Raw genomic sequence first — 24,966 nt, forward strand, 5'->3', positions numbered from 1 at the left:
GGGGGATACGTTTGGCAGTCGGCCTTGATGTGAATAGTATATCTATCTATCTTGTGAGTGTTTTTAATCCATTTTGCTTGTTCAAATAAACTGTTATACACTACATTTGAGTCGGCGCTCCTCTCCTTTTCTTTCTTTCAGCTACGTGGGAACTTTGGAAGTTCACTTTAGAGGAGCAGCGGGACTGCATTTCTTTTTGGCAGTTGATAGCCTAATATATTGCAATACCACTTGAACTTTAACTGTGGACTTTGGTTTTGTAAGTACTGGTGTTTGATTGGACCTAATAATCAGTCACCTGTGTATTTATATGTGAATATTTATTCTATAGGCTTTATATTGTACACACGTATTTTATTTACTGTATCTATTGTGGTTATCGCTATATATTTTGCGGTGTATCTATAGCGCTTTACTGTATATTTTTATATACACTTGTCTTTTTAAAATACTGGTGTACTGAGAATATCTAGCTATGCTTCACATGCACGTGCAGAGAAAAATGTTAACACTAAAACAGTGACAACTTTTACTAGAAGTGTTTTTGCTAATATGTGTATATTACAAATATGTTTCTATTCAAATATGTAATTCATCTATGTGCATTTAAATGTTGACTGGAATGTCCCTTTAACTTGCAACAAATATCTATGTACCAATATGAGGACTATTATTTAACAAGGAGGGGCACCTGTTTCAAACGAGTCATCACATGATTGGTGGTTATTATAAAAAAGGTATTGTCTTAACACACTAGTCATGAGACAGCCACGTATTTCTAATGTCAGGATGGTAGATGCAGCCTAGATATTATATGGCCAAAGTAAAGATAGCAAATGAATATGACTAAAGCATTAAGGCAACAAAACAGGGTTGACCAATAAATATTGCTACCCTCCCTGACAAAAATCCCATACACATGAGACCCCCTCACTGGAAAGAGAAAAGTCTTGAATACTACTATAATAAGCATTAATGTAAGCTTTTTATGAGTTATGGTCTGCTAAGCCACCTCTGTTTACCATTTTGAAGAAAGATTATGGGCTGTGGTCTAAAGAGACAAACAAGTGCAAAAAGAAAAATGTCCTAACGTGTTAGAGACTTTTATTATTGCACTATTGCTAGTAAATAACTCCCGTGCAAAGGGGATAAACTAAAGTTGCCAACTCAGTCATGTTTTCCTGGACACTTATGAGCTATACATGCTGCAGGGTGTGCAGAGGGGAAAATGTATTGTGCTGCTGGATAGCACAAAAATAGTGAACATGGACAGCACTATTCATGTTCCTTCCTGCACACCCTGCAACATGTGTAAGTCATAAGTATCCAGGAAAACATCGCCGAGGTGGAAACATTAGGATAAACACAAATCAACTCAAGAGCAGTGGTGCACTACTGGGAGCTAGCTAAACACATCTTGTGAGTCAATGACAAGGGGCACATGTGCTCAGTCACCACCTACTTCCCAGTACCGTATTGCTCTGGAGTTTTGTTCAATATTTTATTTTTGAATTTTTATGACCCTTTAATTGAAAATGCATCATTTGAAACACAAAGTGCAATAAGTTAACATATAAAAAAGATAATAACCTGCTTTTGACTTAAGTAATCCATGCCTCGTGCCACATCCGCTGCAAAATGCAGGAGCTGCTGTGAGGATAAGGTGGAAGCAGTGCTGTTGGCTATGGCAAACGCAGGGTCCGTCTCCAGTACTCTGCTTTTTCTCAAGAAGTCTAATAAGTTACCATGCGGAGCATATTCTATAGCCAAGTACAAGTAGCCTAAATACAAAAGAAGGAATCAAACAAAGCCAAAAGTGTTCCACTGCAAAAGGCAAAATAAGCACTTTAAAAACATGTCATATTGCCACCCTATTAAAGGGACACTAAACCCAATTTTTTTCTTTTATGATACAGATAGAGCGTACAATTTTTACGCAACTTTCTAATTTACTCCTATTATAATTATTTTTTTCGTTCTCTTGCTATTTTTATTTGAAAAAGCAGGAATCTAAGTTAAGGAGCCTGGCCATTTTTGGTACATTTAGCCACCAATCAGCAAGCGCAACCCAGGTGCTGAAACAAAAATGGGCCGGCTCCTAAACTTACGTTCTTGCTTTTCAAATAAAAATAGCAAGAGAACGAAGAAAAAATTATGCTAGGAGCAAATAAGAAAGTTGCTTTAAATTGCATGTTCTATCTGAATCATGAAAGAAAAAAATGGGTTTAGTATCCCTTAAATGATTTGCAAAGCTACTTTAAAACACAGAGTAAATCTTTATTTAATTTCCCTCAATTGTGACTAATTTATAAACAATCATGAAAATGTCCAGCTGAGTCTAGTTTAGAAAAGTAGATTAAATATATATAAGCAGTGTTCAGCATATGCTTCATGTACACACAGTCCTCATACGCAACTCATATGGGAAACTCCACACTTTATCAGAGAGGCCAATTAGGGCTAATTGAAAATGAGTTTGTTTGCCGGTCTAAGCAATCACATAGCTTATTTGGGCAGCATTTTAAAGAAAACCTAGATTATAGAATGTACTTATCCCAATGGAAGGTAGGCAAGTACACATTTTACACAAATGTAATGGTTGTTTTATGTCCCTTTGATGAGTATATGAGTATATAATATGACCTATTGATGCAGAGGACAGTAGGACTGAGAAGACTTTATAGCCATTTTTGTTCTCTTCTTAAAGGGACACTGAACCCAATTTTTTTATTTTGTGATTCAGATAGAGCATGACATTTTAAGCAACTTTCTAATTTACTCCAATTATGAAATTTTCTTTATTCTCTTGGTATCTTTATTTTAAATGCAAGAATGTAAGTTTAGATGCCGGCCCATTTTTGGTGAACAACCAGGGTTGTCCTTGCTGATTGGTGGATAAATTCATCCACCAATAAAAAAGTGCTGTCGAGAGTTCTGAACCAAGAAAAAAAGCTTAGATGCCTTCTTTTTCAAATACAGATAGCAAGAGAACAAAGAAAAATTGATAATAGGAATTAATTAGAAAGTTGCTTGCTCTATCTGAATCACAAAAGAAAAAATTAAGTTCAGTGTCCCTTTAACTTTCCAACAGAATTTTATCATTTACCATGTGGTAAACTCACCTCGATGTTCACAAGCCCCAAGAAGGTTTATGATATTTGGATGATTTCCTAATTTACAGAGGACTTCCAGTTCGCCTGCAAAATCTCTGTGATCATCTTTTGATGCATATTCTGAATAGAAAAAAAAGCAGATATAAAAAATCAATAGATTTGACTTCTGGTATCTACATATAACATTATTGATGTAGAACAAAAATGGAGCGTCTCTAAATTGTATAGATAAAGAAACACTGTTATTATGTCATAGGAATCCTAAAAGGTAAGTAAACATGCCGCTTGTTCTTTACCATTAGAAAAAACTAGGGGTTTGATCCCAATCCATTATAAAAGTTTATCTTATGATTTCTGTACAACATTTATAAAAACTTATACACAATATGTAAGTCAACATTTATGCAATATTTAATCCAACATATATAATAGATATACATTTTTTTTAAATACCTACTAAACTAATTAATTGATTAAAATATATGTGAGTTCTATGTTTTGTCAAAAAAAAATATCTTCAGTTTAAATATTTATGAATATACCCCAGACTGAGCATAATCAAATGACACCAAAAGTTAAGATACATAGATTATATAAGGAGCTGCCCTATAAAAAAACTAGGCTTTGTGTCACTTAATGACTACTACCCACGTATTCCCCAGAGTCAGACTAAGAGGAATCAAATGAGACCAAAATTAAGACCCTAACTTGCGGATAGGACCCTTCAAGAGCACCCTTAATGCACTGCCCCTATCCACTCTCATAGGTGATAATGCAAATGCATACATCATATAAACACCTGTCCTATAAAAACTGTTCTTTGTGTCACTTAGTGACTACTATTCAAGTAAACCCCACACTGAACAGAATACAATGATATCAAACTTAGGACCCTAAATTGGGGATAGGACCCAGCAAGAGCCCCCTAAATGCACTGCCCCTTTTCACTCCCATAGGGGAAAATGTCAAACACATACATTGTATGAACATCTGACCTATACAAACTAGGCTTTGTGTCACTAAGTGACTACTACCCAGGTATACCCAGACTGAGCAGAATCAAATGACACCAAAGTTAAGATCCTAACTTGGGGATAGGATCCCTCAAGATCCCCTTGACTCTACTGCCCCTATCCATTTGAATAGTTGATAATGCAAATATATACATCATATAAAAATATGACCTATAAAAACTAAGCTTTGTGCCACTCAGTGACTGCTACCCAAGTATTCCCCAGCCCCTATCCATTATCATAGGTGATAATGCAACTACGTACATCATATAAACATCTGCCTTATAAAAACTAGGCTTTGTGTCACCTAATGACGACTTCCCAAGTATACCCCAGACTGAGTAGAATTATAGACTAGTAGATTATAGACCTCTTCACTCCTCCTTGTACCATTGCTTCCTAGCAATCAAGTAAGTCATTTAAGCACATTTTACACAATCCAGTGTAAAATGTGCATCTGTGTCACACAGCATTTCCTTAAGTAACCCTATAACTGCCAGCTGAAATTATTCATCTCATTTTCCATTTTTATATTTTTCAGTGGTGATATTCTCTAACTGAACCTGTATGAATTCTGCACTTTCTAATAAACCTCATATCACACTCAAATTACCATGCAGTTTTTTGTCAGCCATATACACAAAGCATGACATTCCCTCGCCTGGAGCCTCTCTGAGCGTCATATCTCCATATAAAGACCCCCTGCACCTATGGCCCCTATGACATCAGCAAACCACTTGAGACTAGTGCTTAGACTCCTGACCCTGTATTTCCTGTTAGTCATATACACACAAGAGACCTAAGATTAGACCCTAATTTTTTTTTTTTTTTTGGCAGACACCAGAGGGCACTACAGCAGAGTGCTGTTGAGCGTTGGAAATGTCATTACAAGGAGTAAAGCATTTGCATTTGAGAAGATTTAAGAGTGTGCACTAAACCACTATGCACAGTGTGAGACAGACTTGGCCCTTAGTTTGTACAGTGTGTGCCAGAGTCAGACAGCAGATCACTTTAATTTGCAGAGTAGGTAGGACTTACTTAGTAAATGTTTTTTATTTATTTGTGCAATTTCAGATTGTAACTTCAGTGTGGTAATTGTGTGGTGGGGCCAGGGGTCCATAAAAACAAAACAATTTTTTAGCAATATGCAGCAGTGTATTTATGATTATTTGACAATGCTGAAGAAATTCTATATTTAAAACCCTGCAGAAATGTTTCCTCCTCAATAAACAAATGGTAGAGGTGCCCTTTTGGCAGATTTTCTTTTAATATATATATATATTCATTACATTACAGTTTATGCAAGGACTTTTCAGATGCCAGGAGGCATTTATCTAAGATTTTTACATCTGCATAAAATGTTGTACTCTCAGGCTAAGATTTCTCAGTGTTTGAAATGAGACAGGTTAACTTAAAGGGACACTGAACCCAAATTTTTTCTTTTGTGATTCAGATAGAGCATTAAATTTTAAGCAACTTTCTAATTTACTCCTATTATCAAATCTTCTTTATTCTCTTGGTATCTTTAATTGAAATGCAAGAATGTAAATTTAGATGCCAACCCATTTTTGGTGAACAACCTAGGTTGTCCTTGCTGATTGGTGGATAAATTCATCCACCAATCAGAAACTGCTGTCCAGCGTGCTGAACCAAGAAAAAAGCTTAGATGCCTTCTTTTTTATATAAAGATAGCAAGAGAACAAAGAAACATAGGAGTAAATTAGAAAGTTGCTTAAAATTGCATGCTCTATCTGAATCACAAAATAATTTTTTTGGGTTCAGTGTCCCAGTGTTTAGTATGGTATGAGACCTAGTGCCACAGCTTATGGTTCCACCAAGACCATACAGGTGAAACTTGAAAAATTTGAATATCGTGCAAAAGTTCATTTATTTCACTAATGCAACTTAAAAGGTGAAACTTATATTTGAGATAGACTCATTACATACGAAGCAAGATAGTTCAAGCCATGATTTGTCATAATTGTGATGATTATGGCTTACAGCTCATGAAAACCCTAAATCCACAATCTCAGAAAATTAGAATATTACATGCAATCAATAAAACAAGGATTGTACATAGAACAATATCGTACCTCTGAAAAGTATATGCATGCATACTGTATGTACTCAGTATTTTGGGCCCCTTTTGCAGCAATTACTGCCTCAATGCGGCGTGGCATGGAAGCTATCAGCCTGTGGCACTGCTGAGGTGTTATGGAAGACCAGGATGCTTCAATAGCGGCATTCAGCTCTTCTGCATTGTTTGGTCTCATGTCTCTCATCTTTCTCTTGGCAATGCCCCATAGATTCTCTATGGGGTTCAGGTCAGGCGAGTTTGCTGGCCAATCAAACACAGTAATCTCACAGTCATTAAACCAGGTTTTGGTGCTTTTGGCAGTGTGGGCAGGTGCCAAGTCCTGCTGGAAAATGAAGTCAGCATCCCCATAGAGCTCGTCTGCGGAAGGAAGCATGAAGTGCTCCAAAATCTCCTGGTAGACGGCTGCATTGACCCTGGACTTAATGAAGCACAGTGGACCAACACCAGCAGATGACATGGCTCCCCAAATCAACACAGACTGTCAAAACTTCACACTGGACTTCAAGCATCATTCTTCCTCCATACTCTGGGTCCTTGGTTTCCAAATGAGATGCAAAATTTTCTCTCATCAGAAAAGAGGACTTTGGACCACTGAGCAACAGACCAAGTCTGTTTTTCTTTAGCCCAGGTAAGACGCTTCTGATGTTGTTTGTTGTTCAGGAGTGGCTTGATAAGAGGAATACGACATATGAAGCCCATGTCCAGGATCCATCTGTGTGTGGTGGCTCTTGATGTACTGACTCCAGCCTCAGTCCACTCCTTGTGAAAGTCCCCAACACTTTTAAATGTCCTTTTCCTGACAATCCTCTCCAGGCTGCGGTCATCCCTGCTGCTTGTGCACCTTTTTTCTTCCACACTTTTCCCTTCCACATAACTTTTTATTAATGTGCTTTGATACAGCACTTTGGGAACATCCAACTTCTTTTGCAATTACCTTTTGAGGCTTTCCCTCCTTATGGAGGGTGTCAATGATGGTTTTCTGCACAACTGTCAGGTCAGCAGTCTTTCCAATGATTGTGATTCCTACTGAACCAGACTGAGAGACCATTTAAAGGCTCAGGAACCCTTTGCATGTGTTATGGCTTAATTATCTGATTAGAGTGGGACACTTTGAGCCTAGAATATTGCACCTTTTCACAATATTCTAATTTTCTGAGATTGTGGATTTGGGGTTTTCATGAGCTTTAAGCCATAATCATCATAATTATGACAAATCACGGCTTGAACTATCTTGCTTTGCATGTAATAAGTCTATCTCATATATTAGTTTCACCTTTTAAGTTGCATTATTGAAATAAATTAACTTTTGCACGATATTCTAATTTTTCGAGTTTCACCTGTATACAGTACAGCATTTTCAAAATCCTTAAATACAGCTGACAGATGGGAACATATGTACACCAGATTTGAAGTGGTGCTTTTGGTTGGGCATAATGGAGGGGGAGACCAAACATATGTCAACCTTTCAAAAGTACTTTTCTTCATCTACCTATTCTGACAGATAAATAATGTACATTTTTTAATTCACAGAAGTATTTTTGTTTGCACACTTACAAATATGATTCTTTTAAAAAGTGATCTCTTCATTTCTGCAATTTTTTTTTATCATGCATGTCACACACTGTTAATTTAGGGGATGGCAATGTGCAAACATGTTACCTCCTGTGAGTGTTTCTGTGGGTGTCTGTGTTTATGTCTTTGTGCTTTTGTTGGTGTCTCTATGAGTGTGTATGTGTTTTTTTTTTCCGGTTAATCTCTCTGTGAGGGTTTGTGTCTGTCCTTGTGCATTTTCTGTGGAGGTCTCTGTGAGGGTGTGTGTGTGTGTGTATGTATGTCTTTGTGTGTGTGTGTATGTCTTTGTTTGTTTTCTGTGGGTGTCTGTGAGTGTGTATGTCTTTGTGTGTTTTCTGAGGCTGTCTCTGTGGGTGTTTCCTTGGGTGTATGTGTAAGTTTGTGTTTGAGTTTGTGTGTGTGCCCATTGTCTGTTTCTTTTTAGGACATTTTAACCTTACTACTGATTCACATCTTTCTACAGACTTTGAGACTAATGAGACCTTTTCTGGAAGTCACCAATACACCACTTAACCTTTAAATTATTGTTTAGGCAGTTCAGGGCCCTTCCTTTCAGCCACTGCATGCTGTTGGCATCTTCCTTGACTAAAAGATAATCAGAATTCCATATTTTATCTTGTAAATCTACTTTTTTGACAACACTGTAGTCTACCTCATTACTTGTCAGGTCAATGTAAACAAGTGCTGAGTGTCAGTGTGGGTGTCTGTGTCTGAGATTGTTTGTGTGTTTCTTTGCATGTCTGCAGTGGTGTCACTAGGGTTGGTGTCACCCGGTGCGGTAACTTATGGTGTCCCCCCCCTCCCCCCAGAAAGCAGACACACACAAACACAAAAACACAGGCACACACACACACACACACAAACACTCAGGAAACACACTCAGACACACACACAAAAACACACACACAAAAACACTCAGACACACACACACACACACACACACAAAAACACTCAGGCACACACACAAACACTTAGACACACACACAAAAACACTCAGGCACACACACAGAAACACTCAGGCACACACACAGAAACACACACACAAAAACACTCAGGCACAAACACTTAGACACACACACAAAAACACTCAGGCACACACACAGAAACACTCAGGCAGGGGGCGGAGCCAACCGCCGAAGGAGAAAGTAGCACCATCTCAGAGCTCCTGGAATCTGATCTTTAAAAAAGTTAATTCTTGGCATCATAAGAATTCATAAATCTCTGCTTTTTGTTCCTAGCACATCCTACGATATGGATTACATATTTTGGGGAGATAAAACTTAAAAGAAACGCTAACGACACAGAGGCCTACTTCCTAGGTGTATCCGCTGTAACATATACACCACCATATCTGCATTTACCTCCGCACTGTTTAGACTGATAGAGAAATAACACCTCCAATCCCATGGGGGATCAAATCCTATCTGCCCTTCGAGCCTTGATGCGCTGCATGGACCTCCACCAGCAGACCCTTTTCGCTGAACTGAAAGCTGCTATAGCTCCGTCTCAGATTGCAACACCGATAGGGGAAGGTACCGGTAAGACTGACAGTTCTGCCCCAGACCCATCACACTGCCACAAAGTTTTACCCCAAGTTTTTATGGAGCAACATACTCCAAGTATGGAGGATCTTAGTTGGCAGATGTCGGAACAAAGCACAACATACCCGGTGATCCTGCAGATACAGCTGATCATATTGCCTGGTGTACGGACCTGCAACCGTCAATCTGTTCGCCCTCAAGTACAACGATGGATGTCATATCAGGAGATCCTCCTACAGATGTCGAGGCCAAGCCAAGGGGAAAAGTCACACCGGGAGCTCAGCAGAATACTATACCCCTTAGATTTACCGCACTCCAGAAGGATAGGGAAAGTAAGCCTACTCATAAGAACCACGTGGCTCGATCCATTGCACTGCCTGCCTGGAGGATCATTACTACTAATATACAGGAGGTTAGTTTGCGTCGGCTGAAAATAGGAATTGACTGCCCGAGAATCATAGCACTGTTACCCCGTCACATCGGATTTCATAGAGGGGCTCTCCAATCGCTGGATGGTGCTGCTCACCAGTGTTAATTTCGTCGACTAAAACTAGACTAAAATGACTATAAAACTAAAGAAATTCTGATGACTAAAATACGACTAAAACTAAAATGACATTTTAGTCAAAAGACTATGACTAAGACTAAATCAAAATGACATTTTAGTCAAAAGACTATGACTAAAACTAAATCAAAATTTGCTGACAAAAACATTTTATGCAAGTTGTTATAATCAATCTGTTAAATCTGTATTGCATGTTCAAACCTTAATACCATAAATAAAAACAGGTTAATAAACCTTTACTCCAGGAGTATATAATGAGTTTGGAAGTTCTAGAGCAGTGCTAATATCGTTGCCGAAACTTTTTTTAATCTGTGAACAATCAATTGATTCTTCCTATAGAAATAAGCATAACCCACAAGTATGGGTTTAAGTTATGCTGATCCTGTGCTATCTGCAGAAACTTTTTGTTGTGTTGAGTTACTTGATACTTGTTTTAATTATTAACAGTGAACTGTTAACGGTTTTATATTGGGTAATATGTTCCATTTAGTCAATACAGTTTACAGTTGTTTTTTTTTTATATTTTAAAGTTGCACTTCTGTTTTTTTATGAAACTTGGTTTTATTTAATTGTAAGTTTAATAAAGATGTTACATATCATAACGGCTAAATCTGTGTCTGTATTGCATGTTTAAACCTTAATACCATAAATAATAACAGGTGTTATGTTTACTCCTGGAGTATATAATCAGTTTGCAAATGATAGAGAAATGCTTAAATAACGCATTACACTTTAACTAAACCCCTTAGATTTTAGTTGACTAAAATCTACTGGGATTTAGTTGACTAAAATCTACTGAAAATTCAGTCGACTAAAACTAGACTAAAACTAAAACAATTCAGATGACTAAAATACGACTAAAACTAAAATGGCATTTTAGTCAAAAAACTAAAACTAAGACTAAATTGAAATTTGCCGTCAAAATTAACACTGCTGCTCACAGGTTTCAGCTCACCTCAGCGAAAATAGGAGTTGGGTAAATCTTCCCTGACTTTCAGACAGTGATTGATCCATGTTGAGGTTATGTTTATTGCTATCGTTCAGCCACATTACCCCACTTTCGGACAGTACTAGATCTTCATCCTATTTCAGATTGACCCTTAAATGACAAGTCATAACTCTGAGAGATGGGGAACTTTTCTTTGGTTATTTAACCTAACTAATACTCGCATGCATTATTTGTTATATTTAGTATTAGTCCCTCACAACCTGTTATCTTCATATGCTTTTGAAGCTTTCTTTTTGCAAGTACAAGGGTTTGGTTAGACATAGACTAGGAAGCTGTACCTTATTCAATTTTACAGTGCAAGGTGAGGATAGTATATGTATATACACCATATCTTAGTATTAATAGTTATACTCCCCGGGGGCGGAGCCAACTATGGAGCTGGACGGTCGCTATTCTTAGCAGCTCTCACTATATGCCAAGTATAAACTAAAACTAGCGATCATCTGTGTCCATTTATTAACCCATCAAACTACTCATGAAGACCCGCAACTACAGCTGCTCTCATCTACTGATTTTTGGGAACGAAACACCTCATAACCAGATTTTCACAACTTTGGCGCAACTGCCACTGATTCAGTGAGCTGTAGCAGCCATCTTGCGGCCTATTCAGCGCCATCAATTGCGAACACATTTAATCAAATACTGATATCTCTCTTTACCCCAAGTTAGGGGCTTGCTACCTTACCTGAGCATGGAAGATGCGGAGCATGTTATGCAGGCGATATATCGCTTCCTAGAGGGATGTAGAGCTACACTCGAATGCCAAGCCACAGTGGGTCCTCAGCGGGAAGCAACGGCACCTGCAATTCACACTGCTTACTCACTCCTTCATGACCTGGTAAATAAAGGAACTATGCTGCAACAAAGCATTGCTATGGCAAGCTCTGGGGACAAAACTCTTACTCCTGACCACCTAAGGTACCTGAGCAATGTTGACCGAGCTCCTATACCACCCGCTGCTGCAGGCCGTGGAATAGCATCTAATGTTGAGCCCGGCAGTAAACCTTGTGATCAGTTGCGGACGGCTTGGACCAGGGGAACAGCAGCCCAGCAGAATTCTTACCTCAAGCGCTTGGACTGGTTCCTTCTGCAAGATGGCCTGACACTGAGCTGCCTCTATTACGGCAGTGATCTGACTACACGCTTGGATCTACATTTAGAGCCCCACAGAGGGAATAGCGCTATCGGCATTTACCTGTTGCAGCTGGCTCAAGATAAGCCCTCGGCCTTACGCTCCGGAGTGGGGTAGAAAATTCTCCCTTTCGGTATGCTGCGCTACGGCGCTTTCTCTCACCCAGACTGTGAGTTGCCCAGAGAGACCAAGTGTTAATGCAGACATTTGACCGTGACTATGCAAATTGATTTATTGGTCTTCCATCATAACATGATAACCTCTTGTTTCACTTACAGAGAACTTCATAATTATTTTCTTCTGGTCTACTTTTGCATATTGAGGGGCTATGTTTGCAAATGGCTGTTATGATTTTTACAGTTGCTTGTCTATAATGCCTTAAGTTCCGGTTTCTCTATTTGTATACTCCTCTGACTTATTTCGGGAGGTTGTAGATGCGGCGCTCTGATTTAAGTTGGTGCTGGCTAAACTACTGACAGGTTGCTTGGACTATAAATCTGGAGCTGGTAATATGCAACGATAAACTTGGCTAACACACACCTCCCTTTCTGCCTGAGCAACGAGTTTGTCCCTATTACTGTGACTGCCTCCAGAACATTACTATCTATTTTTAATACTAATTGAATGTATTATGGGAGTGTATATATTTGCTTATTCGTATCTCGCCATGATAGTGCCTACACAGATCTTCATGCTTAACATATTGTTTTGTTGGTCTCTGTGCATTTGACACGAGCTATTGCTGTAGAATATGATAGGTGCATGCAATGTGTGTTATATTGGTGTATTCCTTCTGTTGTTACTACACTGTGATACTCAGAGATTCTACTGAGCTTTGCCCCACTACAGCGTGGACGTGGCCAGCGGCCGAGGCTGCGTCCTAACATTCTTTATACTCCATCAAGCAGTTGCTCTGTGAGGCCCAGTTGTTTGCTTGCTTTTCTTGTAATGTCGCAGTTTCATTGTTGCTACCCAGGTTACACAGTTTGAGTAATTTATTCCTGCTCCAACTTCAGTTTTAGATTCTGTATTGCTCTGGGGACAACCTTGTACAGTTATATGTGTTGTATATTACAATGGTCCCATTGTAACCCCCATAGTCTACTTTTGCCCTTACATATAATCTGCGCATGTATTGAGATTCACCATATTCTAGCAGAATAAGTCCTTATGTGATGCTTAAGTTGCATATCTGCAGGCAAATCATCAGTCCCTTTATATTTATTTATTAAGTATAACCCAAACTGATATTCCTAATATAGCCTGGTAGATCTAAATAGAGGTTGATAGTCATTATTCCTTCGCTACCAGGTTTAATAGTCTAGCTCTGTCTGCAAAATGTCATTAAGATTTTCATAGTTGCTTGTCCGATTAATTTGTTTATGCCTCCTATGTAAGGAGGGCTAAATATGCAACTCATCTAGCCTATGCCGCACCCTGCTCATACTTTTAATTATCAAATCTTGCAGTACACCTCGTTATTGACTTTGCCTCCCCTCTCTAGCATTATGAGATAACCTGTCATCTTCCCCCATCCCATGTTAATATTCTAGTTTTCTACTCATATATAGGAAATTATTCCTTCACTACAGTATTCATACCTACTGGGTTGATAATTAATCATTCATGGTAGTGGAGGATAGTGCATTAGCTGAAAAGTACCCAACGTGCCACAAAATTTTTCATATAGTATGGGGCTTGTGCATCTCTCAGACCTAGTATGGCGCTTAACGCAACTTTTACATTTTGTACACCGTATGTTACTCCCCCCCTCCCCCCCCCTTAATATACCTCCTATCTCTAGGAGAGTGAATTATGTGGTCTCTCTTGCTAATACCATACCTTATTTCCCCCTTTTTACAATTATATCTTGCACCACAAAATTATATTGGCACTACTTTTCCTTCCAAGCTGCGCAAGATTGTTTAGTACTATCACTTGCAGAATCTTACATACAGTTTTCTAATATTATATCATCCTGTTAAATTGAATTTACTTACTTAAGTGTGTCCTATACCAATACTGCAGCGCAATTATACTAAAATCTGAGGTTTTCATGATAAAACCTTCTGTTATAGCTGTTTAATACTGTTTGTTATGAGGCCAAAGATCGGCCGCTTAGATAAATATGAAGGTTCTATACTTTTATTGGCATTTCCGTGAACTACTGTATTACTTGTTTTTTATCCATGTGGCAGATGGAGATGTTTTACGTATCGCTTAGCGTGATTGAGATCACATGTACTGTTTATCAACCTAGAATTTACACATTGTACCCTGTTATAAGCCTTTCTAGATTTCTACTGTACACTGCTGCAATTTTTTTGTTTGTATGCCAATTATTTACCTCAATAAAAATTTATAAAAAAAAAAAAAAAAAATAATAGTTATACTCCCCTATGGGTGTAGATGCTCCAACTATAATAAGTTTCTACTGCGTATCTAGGTATGATTCCTACAATAGTTATGACAGCTCTCCTCTAAAGTTAAAACTCATGTTGGATATGTAACTATGCGGGACCTTACTGTGCACTGTATGATATATACTAGGCGTTATAGAGGTCATTTTCCCATAGACATAGAGAATTATGGAGATCTTGATGTCCACCAAATATTTGTTTGTTGTTTAATGTTCCCTTATATAATTTATGAGATGTACATATTTTGTGTTTGATAGGATTCAGTTCACCATATAACTCTGACATGATTACTGAGCTCCTAGGTTATACAGTACACGGATTGATATTATACAAGCTACACTGGGGAGCCAGGCATTATTTGCCCTACATGTTATTTAGACTTTCATATCAATTGGATGAAACATGCTTATGAATGCTAGTTGTCTCTCAGGGCCCAATACTAACAGACTCATTGAAATGCAGCTGCTCAGCCCTATGTTTAGTTTTAGCTATATAACTACAGCTTGTGTATAATAATGAGTATAATGCAGTGCCTTTAGTATGAAGGGACAGATAGTATATAGTAACAAATCTAGTACAGAGCCCTCTAGTATAGTTTGCATGTAGTAACAAGTTTAATATAGGACCTCTAATATTTAGGTACAGCTTATATATAGTAACAAGTCTAATATAGTGCCTCTAGTATATAGGTATAGCTGGTGTATAGTAACAAGTATAATACTGTGCCCCCTAGTGTGTGGGTACAACTTGGGTATAGTAACTAGTCTAATATAGTGCCTCTAGTATATAGGTACAGCTTAGGTATAATAACAAGTTTAGTACAGGGCCCCCTAGTATAGAGGTACCACTTATGTATAGTAACAAGTCTAATACAGTGTCTCTAGTTAATAAGTACAGTTTATGTATAGAGTAGTAACTAGTATAATACAATACCGCTAGTATATAGGTATAGCTTGTGTATAGCAACAAGTATCATTCAGAGCCTCTAGTATACAGATACAGCTTGTGTATAGTAACAAGTCCAATACAGTGTCTCTAGTTTTTAGACACAGCCTATGTATAGTAACAAATCTAATACAGTGCCCTCTTGCGTATAGGTATAGCTTATGTATTGTACCAAGTCTAATACGGTGCCTCTAGTATATAGGTACAGTTTGGATATAGCAATAAATATAATACAGTACCTCTTGTACATGGGTACAGGGTGTGTATAGTAACAAGTTTAATAAAGAGCCTCTAGTATTTAGGTACAGCTTGTGTATAGTAATAAGTCTAATACAGTACCCTCTCGTATAAAGGTACAGCTTGAGTATAGTAACATGTCTAACATAGTGCCTCTAGTAGTTACTGACCACAGCACTGTTGATATTCAATCTCCATTTTAGAGCTTTTTCAACTATTAAAGGGACAGTCAAGTCCAAAAAAAACTTTTATTTTTCAAATAGGGCATGCAATTTTAAACAACTTTCCAATTTACTTTTATCAACAATTTTGCTCTGTTCTCTTGGTATTCTTAGTTGAAAGCTAGACCTAGGAAGGCTCATATGATAATTTTTAAGCCCTTGAAGACCGCCTCTAATCACATGCTTTGTATTTGCTTTTCACAGCAGGGGAGAGCTAGTTCAGGTAAACCCTATAGATAACATTGTGAGCATGCCTGTGGATTGTGGCAGACACTGCACTAATTGGCTAAAATGCAAGTCAATAGATAATAACTAAAAGTCATGTGATTAGGGGCCGTCAGAAGATGCTTAGATACCAGATAGTCACAGCAGTAAAAAGTGTTGGTTATGCAAAACTGGGGAATAGGTAATAAAGGCATTATCTATCTTTTTAAACAACAAAAATTCTGGTGTTGACTGTCCCTTTAAATTTAATGGCCCTGTAGTTTATACCTTTCCATCCTAACTGGCTCCGCCCTCCCTTTCCCCCCATTTCGAGCAGCTCTTGCCCGCTGCATCTCCCCCCATACACTCAGGCCTACGTGAGGCCAGACAAAAGCCAACTCCCTACCTCTTACCATTTTTAGTCTCTAGAGTACCTCTTATCTCAGGGTAGGGATCATTAGTTATATGATATAAAAATCGAGGTTTCATTGTTATATGTCCCAGTCACCCGTGTTTCCTATATAGGGTTTTACATTTTATGTTCATAGTGTCAGAGGTGGTGTTATAACTCATGTCAACTGTTATTCTCCTGTTATTGAGCTTGCTATATTCCATAACACTGGCTCTTATTTATATATATATATATAGCACCACTACTGGTTGGATATCGCGAAAACAACTGCTACACTAGTACACCAATGTTTCAGCCCACGTTTACTTCCTATATGAGAAATGTATAAGTGTCTTTATTATTTCTGATCCGTGCCTGGACATATTTTCTGTTTTATTGTTATTACTTAATACCTCAATAAAAAATTATTAAAAAAGAAAAAAAAAAAAAAGAAACACTCAGGCACACACACAGAAACACTCAGACACACACACAAAAGCACTCAGACACACACACACACACACAAACACTCAGACACACACATATACAAAATATGTAAACTGCACTGCATTAATTATAAAGCTCATGCCTAGAGCTGCTCCCTGGCTCAGCAGAGCATCAAATGAAAGATAAACAGAGCACTCTAAAAATAAATCACTATAGAAAAGGTTTAGGCGCGCAAACTATGAAAATTCTGCTCTCTGACTCTGTTCTAAGTCTGTCAGTGCACAGCCACGGGCAGCGTGCCTACTGCTTCTTATGGCCAAGCACCTCTGCTCTCTGCCCATCCCCAGAACCCCGTCCTCCCTCCCCTCCTACCTCTTCAGTGTGCACTTAGTGTACCGTAACCGTACCGGTCTGGTGGGCATCATACGTGTCTCCACTTTAGAGACAGTGTTAGACAGTCATGCGGTCAGGTGCCAGGCATCCCCCTCATGATTTCCAGTTCCCGTTTAGAGAGACAGCACAGCAGTGAGTGACTCCACTGCTCCACACTTCACTGAACAGTGAGCACAGATACATACCCCCCAACTGTCCCGATTTTCGCGGGACAGTCCCGATTTTAGGGGTCTGTCCCCCTGTCCCGGGTTTCTAGCCATCTGTCCCAATTTGCCCCAGGCATTAAAAAAAAAAAAAAAAAAATTCTGTTGGGCCCATACTCAGAAGCAGCTGGCTTTGCTCTCACAGGGTTAGATACCTGTTAGATTCCCTGTGGAAAAGGAATGGTGTGTGGGTTAAGCAGGAGTAAGAAGGCTGTATACACTCTGACCACGGGTAATGGTGACCTCTCTAACCTACCTCTGGTAGTGATGATGTCTAACCCCTGGTGATAATAATACTAGCATGCCTTCAGTTTTATACAATGAGCAGTGCTAATACCAGGGTAAGGAACAGTGGCAGCCGCAGACTGCCAGCTAATGTGCTTGCCAACCCCAGGATCCCATACAATTAATTACAGATACCCATATATGATGTAGTGTGTGTGTCTATCTATATCCATAACTGTGTGTGTGTATCTGTATGTATAAGTTTATGCTATGTAGTGTGTGTGTGTGTCTGCATGTATAAATGTAAGCTATGTAGTGTGTGTATGTGTATCTGCATGTATAAGTGTGTATCTGCATGTATAAGTGTATGCTATGTAGTGTGTGTCTGCATGTATAAGTGTATGCTATGTAGTGTCTGTGTATCTGCATGTATAAGTGTATACTATGTAATGTCTGTGTATCTGCATGTATAAGTGTATGCTGCATGTATAAGTGTATGCTATGTAATGTGTGTGTATCTGCCTTTATAAGTGCATGTTATGTAGTGTGTGTGTATCTTCATGTGTAAGTGTATGCTATGTAGTGTGTGTGTATCTGCATGTATAAGTGTATGCTATGTAGTGTGTGTGTATCTGCATGTATAAGTGTATGCTATGTAGTGTGTGTGTATCTGCATGTGTTAGTGTATGCTATGTAGTGTGTGTGTGTGTATGTGTATCTGCATGTATAAGTGTATACTATGTAGTGTATGTGTGTATCTGCATGTATAAGTGTATGCTATGTAGTGTGTGTGTGTGTATCTGCATGTATAAGTGTATACTATGTAGTGTGTGTGTGTATCTGCATGTATAAGTGTATGCTATGTGGTGTGTGTGTATCTGCATGGTAAGTGTATGCTATGTAGTATGCTTCTGTGCATTTTTGCTGACTTTAAAGGCCAGAATTTAGAATATTAATGGGGAATGCAGAGAGCAGTTTTAAAGAATGTATTATTAAATGTCCAATTAAGATAAAAATATTTAGCAATGTCTTTGCAAAGGATAATTAAATACATAGCTCATATAGCCATACCAGTGGTTTAAGCTTGTGTTTGATTTGCTGCCTAAGTGTATTAAAACCTATGACTTTATTTAGAATTTTATTTATATTACTTCGGTCTTATGATTTTTTAAGCCCCGCCGGCCACATTTAAATTTTTTGCCACCGGGGGGGGGGAGGTCCCTCTTTTGAATTTTGAAATGTTGGGAGGTATGCAGATAAGCAGGCAGGTTTAGGCTAGCAGCGCAACTTTGCAAGCCCCACGGCACGCCCACAACATTCATAGTGAAATTGGGCAGTGGAGGAGCAAAGTACAAACAAGCAAAAGCAGCCGGGTAAAACTATTTGTGGAAATTGCAGCACTGGCTCAAGGGGCAAAAAAATGTGTCTACAACTTCCCCAGTCCCACATCCCAGCAAATGCTGGCACCTCTAATAAAAAAATATATACATCTCTACATTGTATTTCTTTGAATTTCAATAAAATAAAAAAATAATATATATATATTTTTTTTTGGTGATGTCACCCCCTGGAGGGTGTCACCCGGGTGCGGCCCACACCCCCTAGTGACGCCACTGCGTGTCTGCTAGAGTATCTATATGTGAATCCTTATGTGTGAGTGTGTGATTCAGTGTATAAGTGTGTCTGTGTGTTTCTGTGTTTGTGTGTTACTACCTTTACATTTCCAAGTTTGACTACACTTAAGAATAAAGTGCATATACGTTTTAGTCACTTGGTCAAAAATTGCACCTGTTAAAGGGGGGGGGCTGATCAATGGTTAAGTAAGGGGCCCCAAAATTTCTAGTGGCAGCCCCTCTGAAAAACACATAACCCTGCACCCCTTAAGTCAAAATAAATCAGAAAAAGTATTTTTCATATTATGCACACACACATATTTTATATACATATATATATATATATATATATATATATATATATATATAACAATTTAGTCCTCTCAAAGAAATAAAAAAACACTAGTTATAAACCTAAAGGTCACCTTCTTTCACATATGGAGGTATCAGAAACCTCTGAATGCACGTGTCTAGTAATTTCTTGATCTTGGCCCATATCCTTGACAATACCAAGGTCCCATCTTTAATTGTTTATCCTATGGTGGACAGACTAAGAATGGGGATAGGTAGTCACATGATAATTAAATAAGTAAGGAGGTGTGGAAGTCTCTGTCCATGCCCCCTCTAGGGAGGGACTACTCGTTTCTAGGGAGGGACTACTCACTTGGTAAGTGTTGACAGTGATTGTGAACCTTGGCGCTCCAAATGTTCAGAACTACATTTCTCATGATACTTGTCTGGACTTCAGAGTGCCTAGGCCCTAAGCATATGGGAAATGTCATTCTAATACATCTGGGGTGCCAAAGTTCACATCACTGGTTTAGAATATAGGCTAAAATATAGAAATATGTTTTATATGATGGAAATTTATAATTTGTTTAAGTATCCGTTGTAATTATAGTTTTTTTGCATTGCTACCTGTTCTTGTTTGCTGAGTGAGATTGTGATGTGGGGCACTTAACACAACTAAATATGCTAACACCCACTGGCAAAAGACTAGAAAAGACAGATGAAGTGCCCCAATGTGATTTTTTTTTTTTTTTTTTTATTATCTAGATAATCAGAATGACAACAAAGGTATAATAACATAACAATGATAAATTTAGCAAACCACATGGCTATATATAAGTCCAAACAGTCTTTTAGAGTTTCTTCTTGCCATATAGTAGGCCAACTGAACAAGGTTGCCCATTCCTTCAGGTAACACATTTAAAGGAGAAAGTGAAATTTTGAGGTCAGGATAGTAAGTGTTTACAGACTTTCTCGCTATACTCATCCAATTTTTACATTTAAGATTAAACAGATATTAATACAAGCAAGTATAAGGGTATATAGAAATAATTAATTAATTAAGACAAAAGATTGCATATCTCAGTAGATCAAGCGATAGACTCGAAAAAGGAGAGCAAAGGAGGGGGGGGGGGAAGCGACTGACTCAGATGAGGGGGGGGGAGGGAAAAAACCCCCCAAAAAAACCACACAGCATAGTACCAGATGTTGAGAACAAATACAGTTCATATACTATATCTGTTTGTTCCATAATGCTAGCATCATCTCATGCACTTCCAAGTTGTGTACTTTGAGGTAGTGGTATCTCTCAAGAGAGATGAGGTCAGCGACAGCTGCTCTCCATTCAATGACAGTAGGGACAATTTGGGTTTTCCAGAACTTCGGGATAAGTTTTTTTGCTGCCGTAAGCATAATTAGCAATAACGGGTGTTTGCCCATTTGTGGTAATTTGGGAAGCGAAAGGAGAAGTAAAGTGATTGGGCTGTGATTGATTTGTGTTCCTAGTATCTCTGACATTTCTGTTAGTGTGTCATGCCAAAAGTTCTGTAGCCGGGGGCACGCCCACCATATATGGAGTAGGGAACCCTCCTCGCCACAGCCCTTCCAACAAGTGTTATTGAGCGTGGGGTATATTCTGTGCAAGCGAGATGGCGTTAAATACCATCTGCATAAGAATTTAATATGTATTTCCTGTATCGTAGCCGAGACGGAAGATTTTTTAGTTAGTCTGAATGCCTGAAGCCAGGCCTCGTCTTCCAGGTTACAGTTAAGTTCTTTTTTCCATGAGTATGTGTAGGATGGGAGGCTCAGGGAGTCTGGGGTGTTAGGTATTTTGTAGAGTTTGGATATCAAGTGTGAGGGGGTCACCTGTGTAGTGCACAGCTCTTCAAATGGCGTTAGCCTTCTTCCAAGATCATCCTTATGTTTATGGCGGGAAATAAAGTGGAGCAGCTGGCGATAGTGAAGCCACGAGGAGAAAATCCCCCCGTGGGCCTCCTCCATGTCTGATTGTGTTTTTAGCCCCCGCCCTCTGTGACAAAAAGCATCGTCCCTGTTTTTAGGCTATAAGGTTGTACTCTAGTGTAACCTAATCGACAGTACGGAAGATCTGCTTGTTCAATGATCGGGGTAAGCGTAGCATTTTTGGTAGAGATGTGTGTGCTCGTGGCTATGAGTTTATCCCATTCTAGTAGTATGCCTGCTGTAACATGATATTTATCAATTAGTTTGGGTCTTTTGTGATGAGTAGTCCATGCCAAAGTTGCCACATTGTTTAACTTAAAAATGTGCCTGTCTATATGTATCCACGCTTTATCGTTGGAGTTGTGAGCCCATTCTACAACATGTTGTAGTGTGACTGCTTGCTTATATCTGTCTAAGCAGGGGACCCCCAGGCCCCCCTCGTCTCTTGAAAGATACATGGTTTTCTTAGGAATTCTGGGCCTAGCTCCGTCCCATATGTATTGTTCAAAGGTTTTTTGCAACTGTGTAATATACCCTTCCGGGAGTGAAATGGGGAGGGTTTGGAGCAGGTACAGAACTCGTGGTAAGACCAATATGATTTTTTTTATATGATCTCGCTTAAATAAGGGGGCAGTTCAGCAGCCTAACTAGTGTCTATAATTCTAGTGCACATTCTATATGTGATTCATGTTTAAACAAAAGCTATAAGAGGAAAGCTTCAGTTTTATGTTTACTACCTGATCTTAATTTTACTTTTGCCAGTTAGTATATTTTAAGGATAAATTAACACATTTGAAATACCTTTCATTCTCTTGATAGCTGCATCCATACGTAGACCATCTTTCTTTATTCTGGCTTTAAGTACTTGCCCAAAGTTTCCCTCTCCAATTACATCTTGGAACTTAATGTCATTCCACTCCAGTACAGGATAAACAACAGGTTCAGGGCTGTTTTTAGCTTTCTTTAGGTGGTGGAGCGTATTTAGGTTAAACTGTACTGCTGGTTCTTCCCTCTGAAAAAGGTAATAATTTGGGTGAATCTGACATCTGCTCTAAAGAGGTTTAATATCCAAGTGGTGTTATTGGCTGTACAATTAATTAAAATGAATAAGGTTAATGTAGAGCTGTGGCGTGTACATAATGTGTTACAGTAACCTTTTCCCCCAACATAGTGTGAAAACCTTTATTTTACATATGAATGTATGACATCTGCATTCTGTGTCACAATTCTTTTTCTTCTTAAATTGGACCCATGTGTGTCTGAAAAATAAATTCTTGTTTGTGTGTAGAAAAATGCTCTGAACAGATCAGTGACAATCGGCTACAGGAGGCAGCTGGCTGTTGTACACATGTGATGAAAAAAAAATCCAAAGGTGGCAGCAAAAGGAGATTTATTGAAAAGCACAAGGTATAAAGAGCGACGTTTAGGGACTGCTCCCTTAATCAAGCTTGATTAAGGGAGCAATCCTGAAACATCTCTCTTTATACCTTGTTCTTTTCAATAAATCAACTTTTGCTGCCACCTTTGGATTTTTTGTTGCTTATACTGTGGGGTTTGTGGTGACCCTTTGTGGCGTGCATTTGTACCCTTTGTGCTTGACTTTCCTGTTTGTTTTTGGTACACATGTGATGCACATGATTTTACAAATGGTGGCTCATTAGCATAAAAAAGTGACTCAAGTGGGTACTGATGCTTGGAGTTTCCAGTGAAGGACATATGTCCCCTCTTGCCCATGCTCAGGACGCCTATGGTTGGACCCTCACTGAAAGTGTTTAATCCATGCTCTTTCCAACACACAGGGGATAGGGAAAATGAGTGTTTTGTGAGATGAAATGAACAATATATATTTATTGCAAGTAAAATGACTGCAGAAAACACCCCAGAGGGCTTCCAGCTGCCCACTGTTATCTCATAGCTCAACATTTCTTGTTTTGGGCAAAAACAAACTCCCACTAATAGCACTTTTTAAAGGGATAGTTGCAGACATAGTTTGAGCATTAAAGGGACAGTCAAGTCCAAAAAAAACTTTAATTTTTCAAATAGGGCATGTAATTTTAAACAACTTTCCAATTTACTTTTATCAACAATTTTGCTTTGTTCTCTTGGTATTCTAGTTGAAAGCAAACATAGGGAGGCACATATGATAATTTCTAAGCCCTTGAAGGCCGCCTCTATTTTATTTACTTTTCACAGCAGGGGAGAGCAAGCTCATGCAGGCCATATAGATAGCATTGTGATCACGCCCGTGGCTAGTGGCAGACACTGCACTAATTAGCTAAAATGCAACTATATGCAAAATAACTAAAAGTCATGTGATTAGGGGCGGTCAGAAGATGCTTAGATACAAGTTAGTCACAGAAGTAAAAAGTGTATTAATATAACAGTGTTGGTTTTGCAAAAAACTGGGTAGTGGGTAATAAAGGGATTATCTATCTTTTTAAACAACAAAAATTCTGGTGTTAACTGTCCCTTTAAATCAAATAAGGAGTTTAAATCAATGAGTTAAAATCTAAAAGTTATTTTCCACTATGTTTATTATATAATTTGATTGCCAGTTTTGAGCAATTTGTTTAAAGGTGTTGCTAGATTTGTAATGTTTAACATAGTCTTCTTTTAATATTCATTCATTTAAACAGATATTAAAGGAAGTAATACTTACTGCTCCATTTTGAAAAGCCTGCACCATTCTACGCTGAAAGTTGGCTCGTTTCAACTGTAACATGATTAAAAATGCCAGTAATATTGTCAAACAGGTCATTCCAGCTGAGCCTAAAATGGCAATTAGCAACATGTTTCCATCTCTTGTATCATGTGATGCTGGGAATGAATTCACAAAAACAAAGGAATTACAATTTGCCAGTCAGATATCATTCATTTTAGCAGCTTGTGTATATTAAACTGTATTAGCTAACTTTAAAGGGATATCAAATACAAAATGAGATGAATGACCATGCTACATAATTAGGAAATAAACACATGAATGCATGTTGTTGCGCTAAAAATGGTAAAACTCTGATGATGGTTTATACTATGCACTTTAAAAAAAGATCTGTAATAGTTTATATCAAGCATATACAGTTTATTTGCTCTTGTAAACATTCAGAAGACTCTGACAAAATTCCTTAAAACTAAAAAATCTATCTTCATTGACCTTATATTAAAATACCATACAAAACACATTCATAATTCAATTTATAAATGTGAGTAGAACCTCCCGTTATTATTGAGAATTCCCCCTAGAACATGCCGTTATCACTACGCTATACTGAAGCTTTCATATTCTGTTTGTGGGTTGCCATACTAGATACAGTAACACACGGGTCACCTACTAAATGCATATTGTTTAGGCCTGTTAAAGGACCAGTCAACAC

General features: G+C 38.4%; 1 protein-coding gene across 1 annotated transcript in view; it reads right to left on the minus strand.

The window, feature by feature from the left end:
- The window catches only part of TEK (TEK receptor tyrosine kinase), a 237,637-nt gene that overhangs the window by 15,477 nt on the left and 197,194 nt on the right, over positions 1-24,966 (minus strand). Inside the window, exons 14-17 of the mRNA XM_053702592.1 lie at positions 24,255-24,412; positions 22,397-22,607; positions 3,123-3,233; positions 1,591-1,781 (exon numbers count right to left, since the gene is read on the minus strand). Coding sequence (XP_053558567.1) covers positions 1,591-1,781; positions 3,123-3,233; positions 22,397-22,607; positions 24,255-24,412 — 671 coding nt within the window. The remainder of the gene's footprint in view (positions 1-1,590; positions 1,782-3,122; positions 3,234-22,396; positions 22,608-24,254; positions 24,413-24,966) is intronic.

The sequence above is a fragment of the Bombina bombina genome, chromosome 2 (assembly GCF_027579735.1).
Source record: "Bombina bombina isolate aBomBom1 chromosome 2, aBomBom1.pri, whole genome shotgun sequence".
In the NCBI taxonomy this organism is placed as follows: domain Eukaryota; kingdom Metazoa; phylum Chordata; class Amphibia; order Anura; family Bombinatoridae; genus Bombina; species Bombina bombina.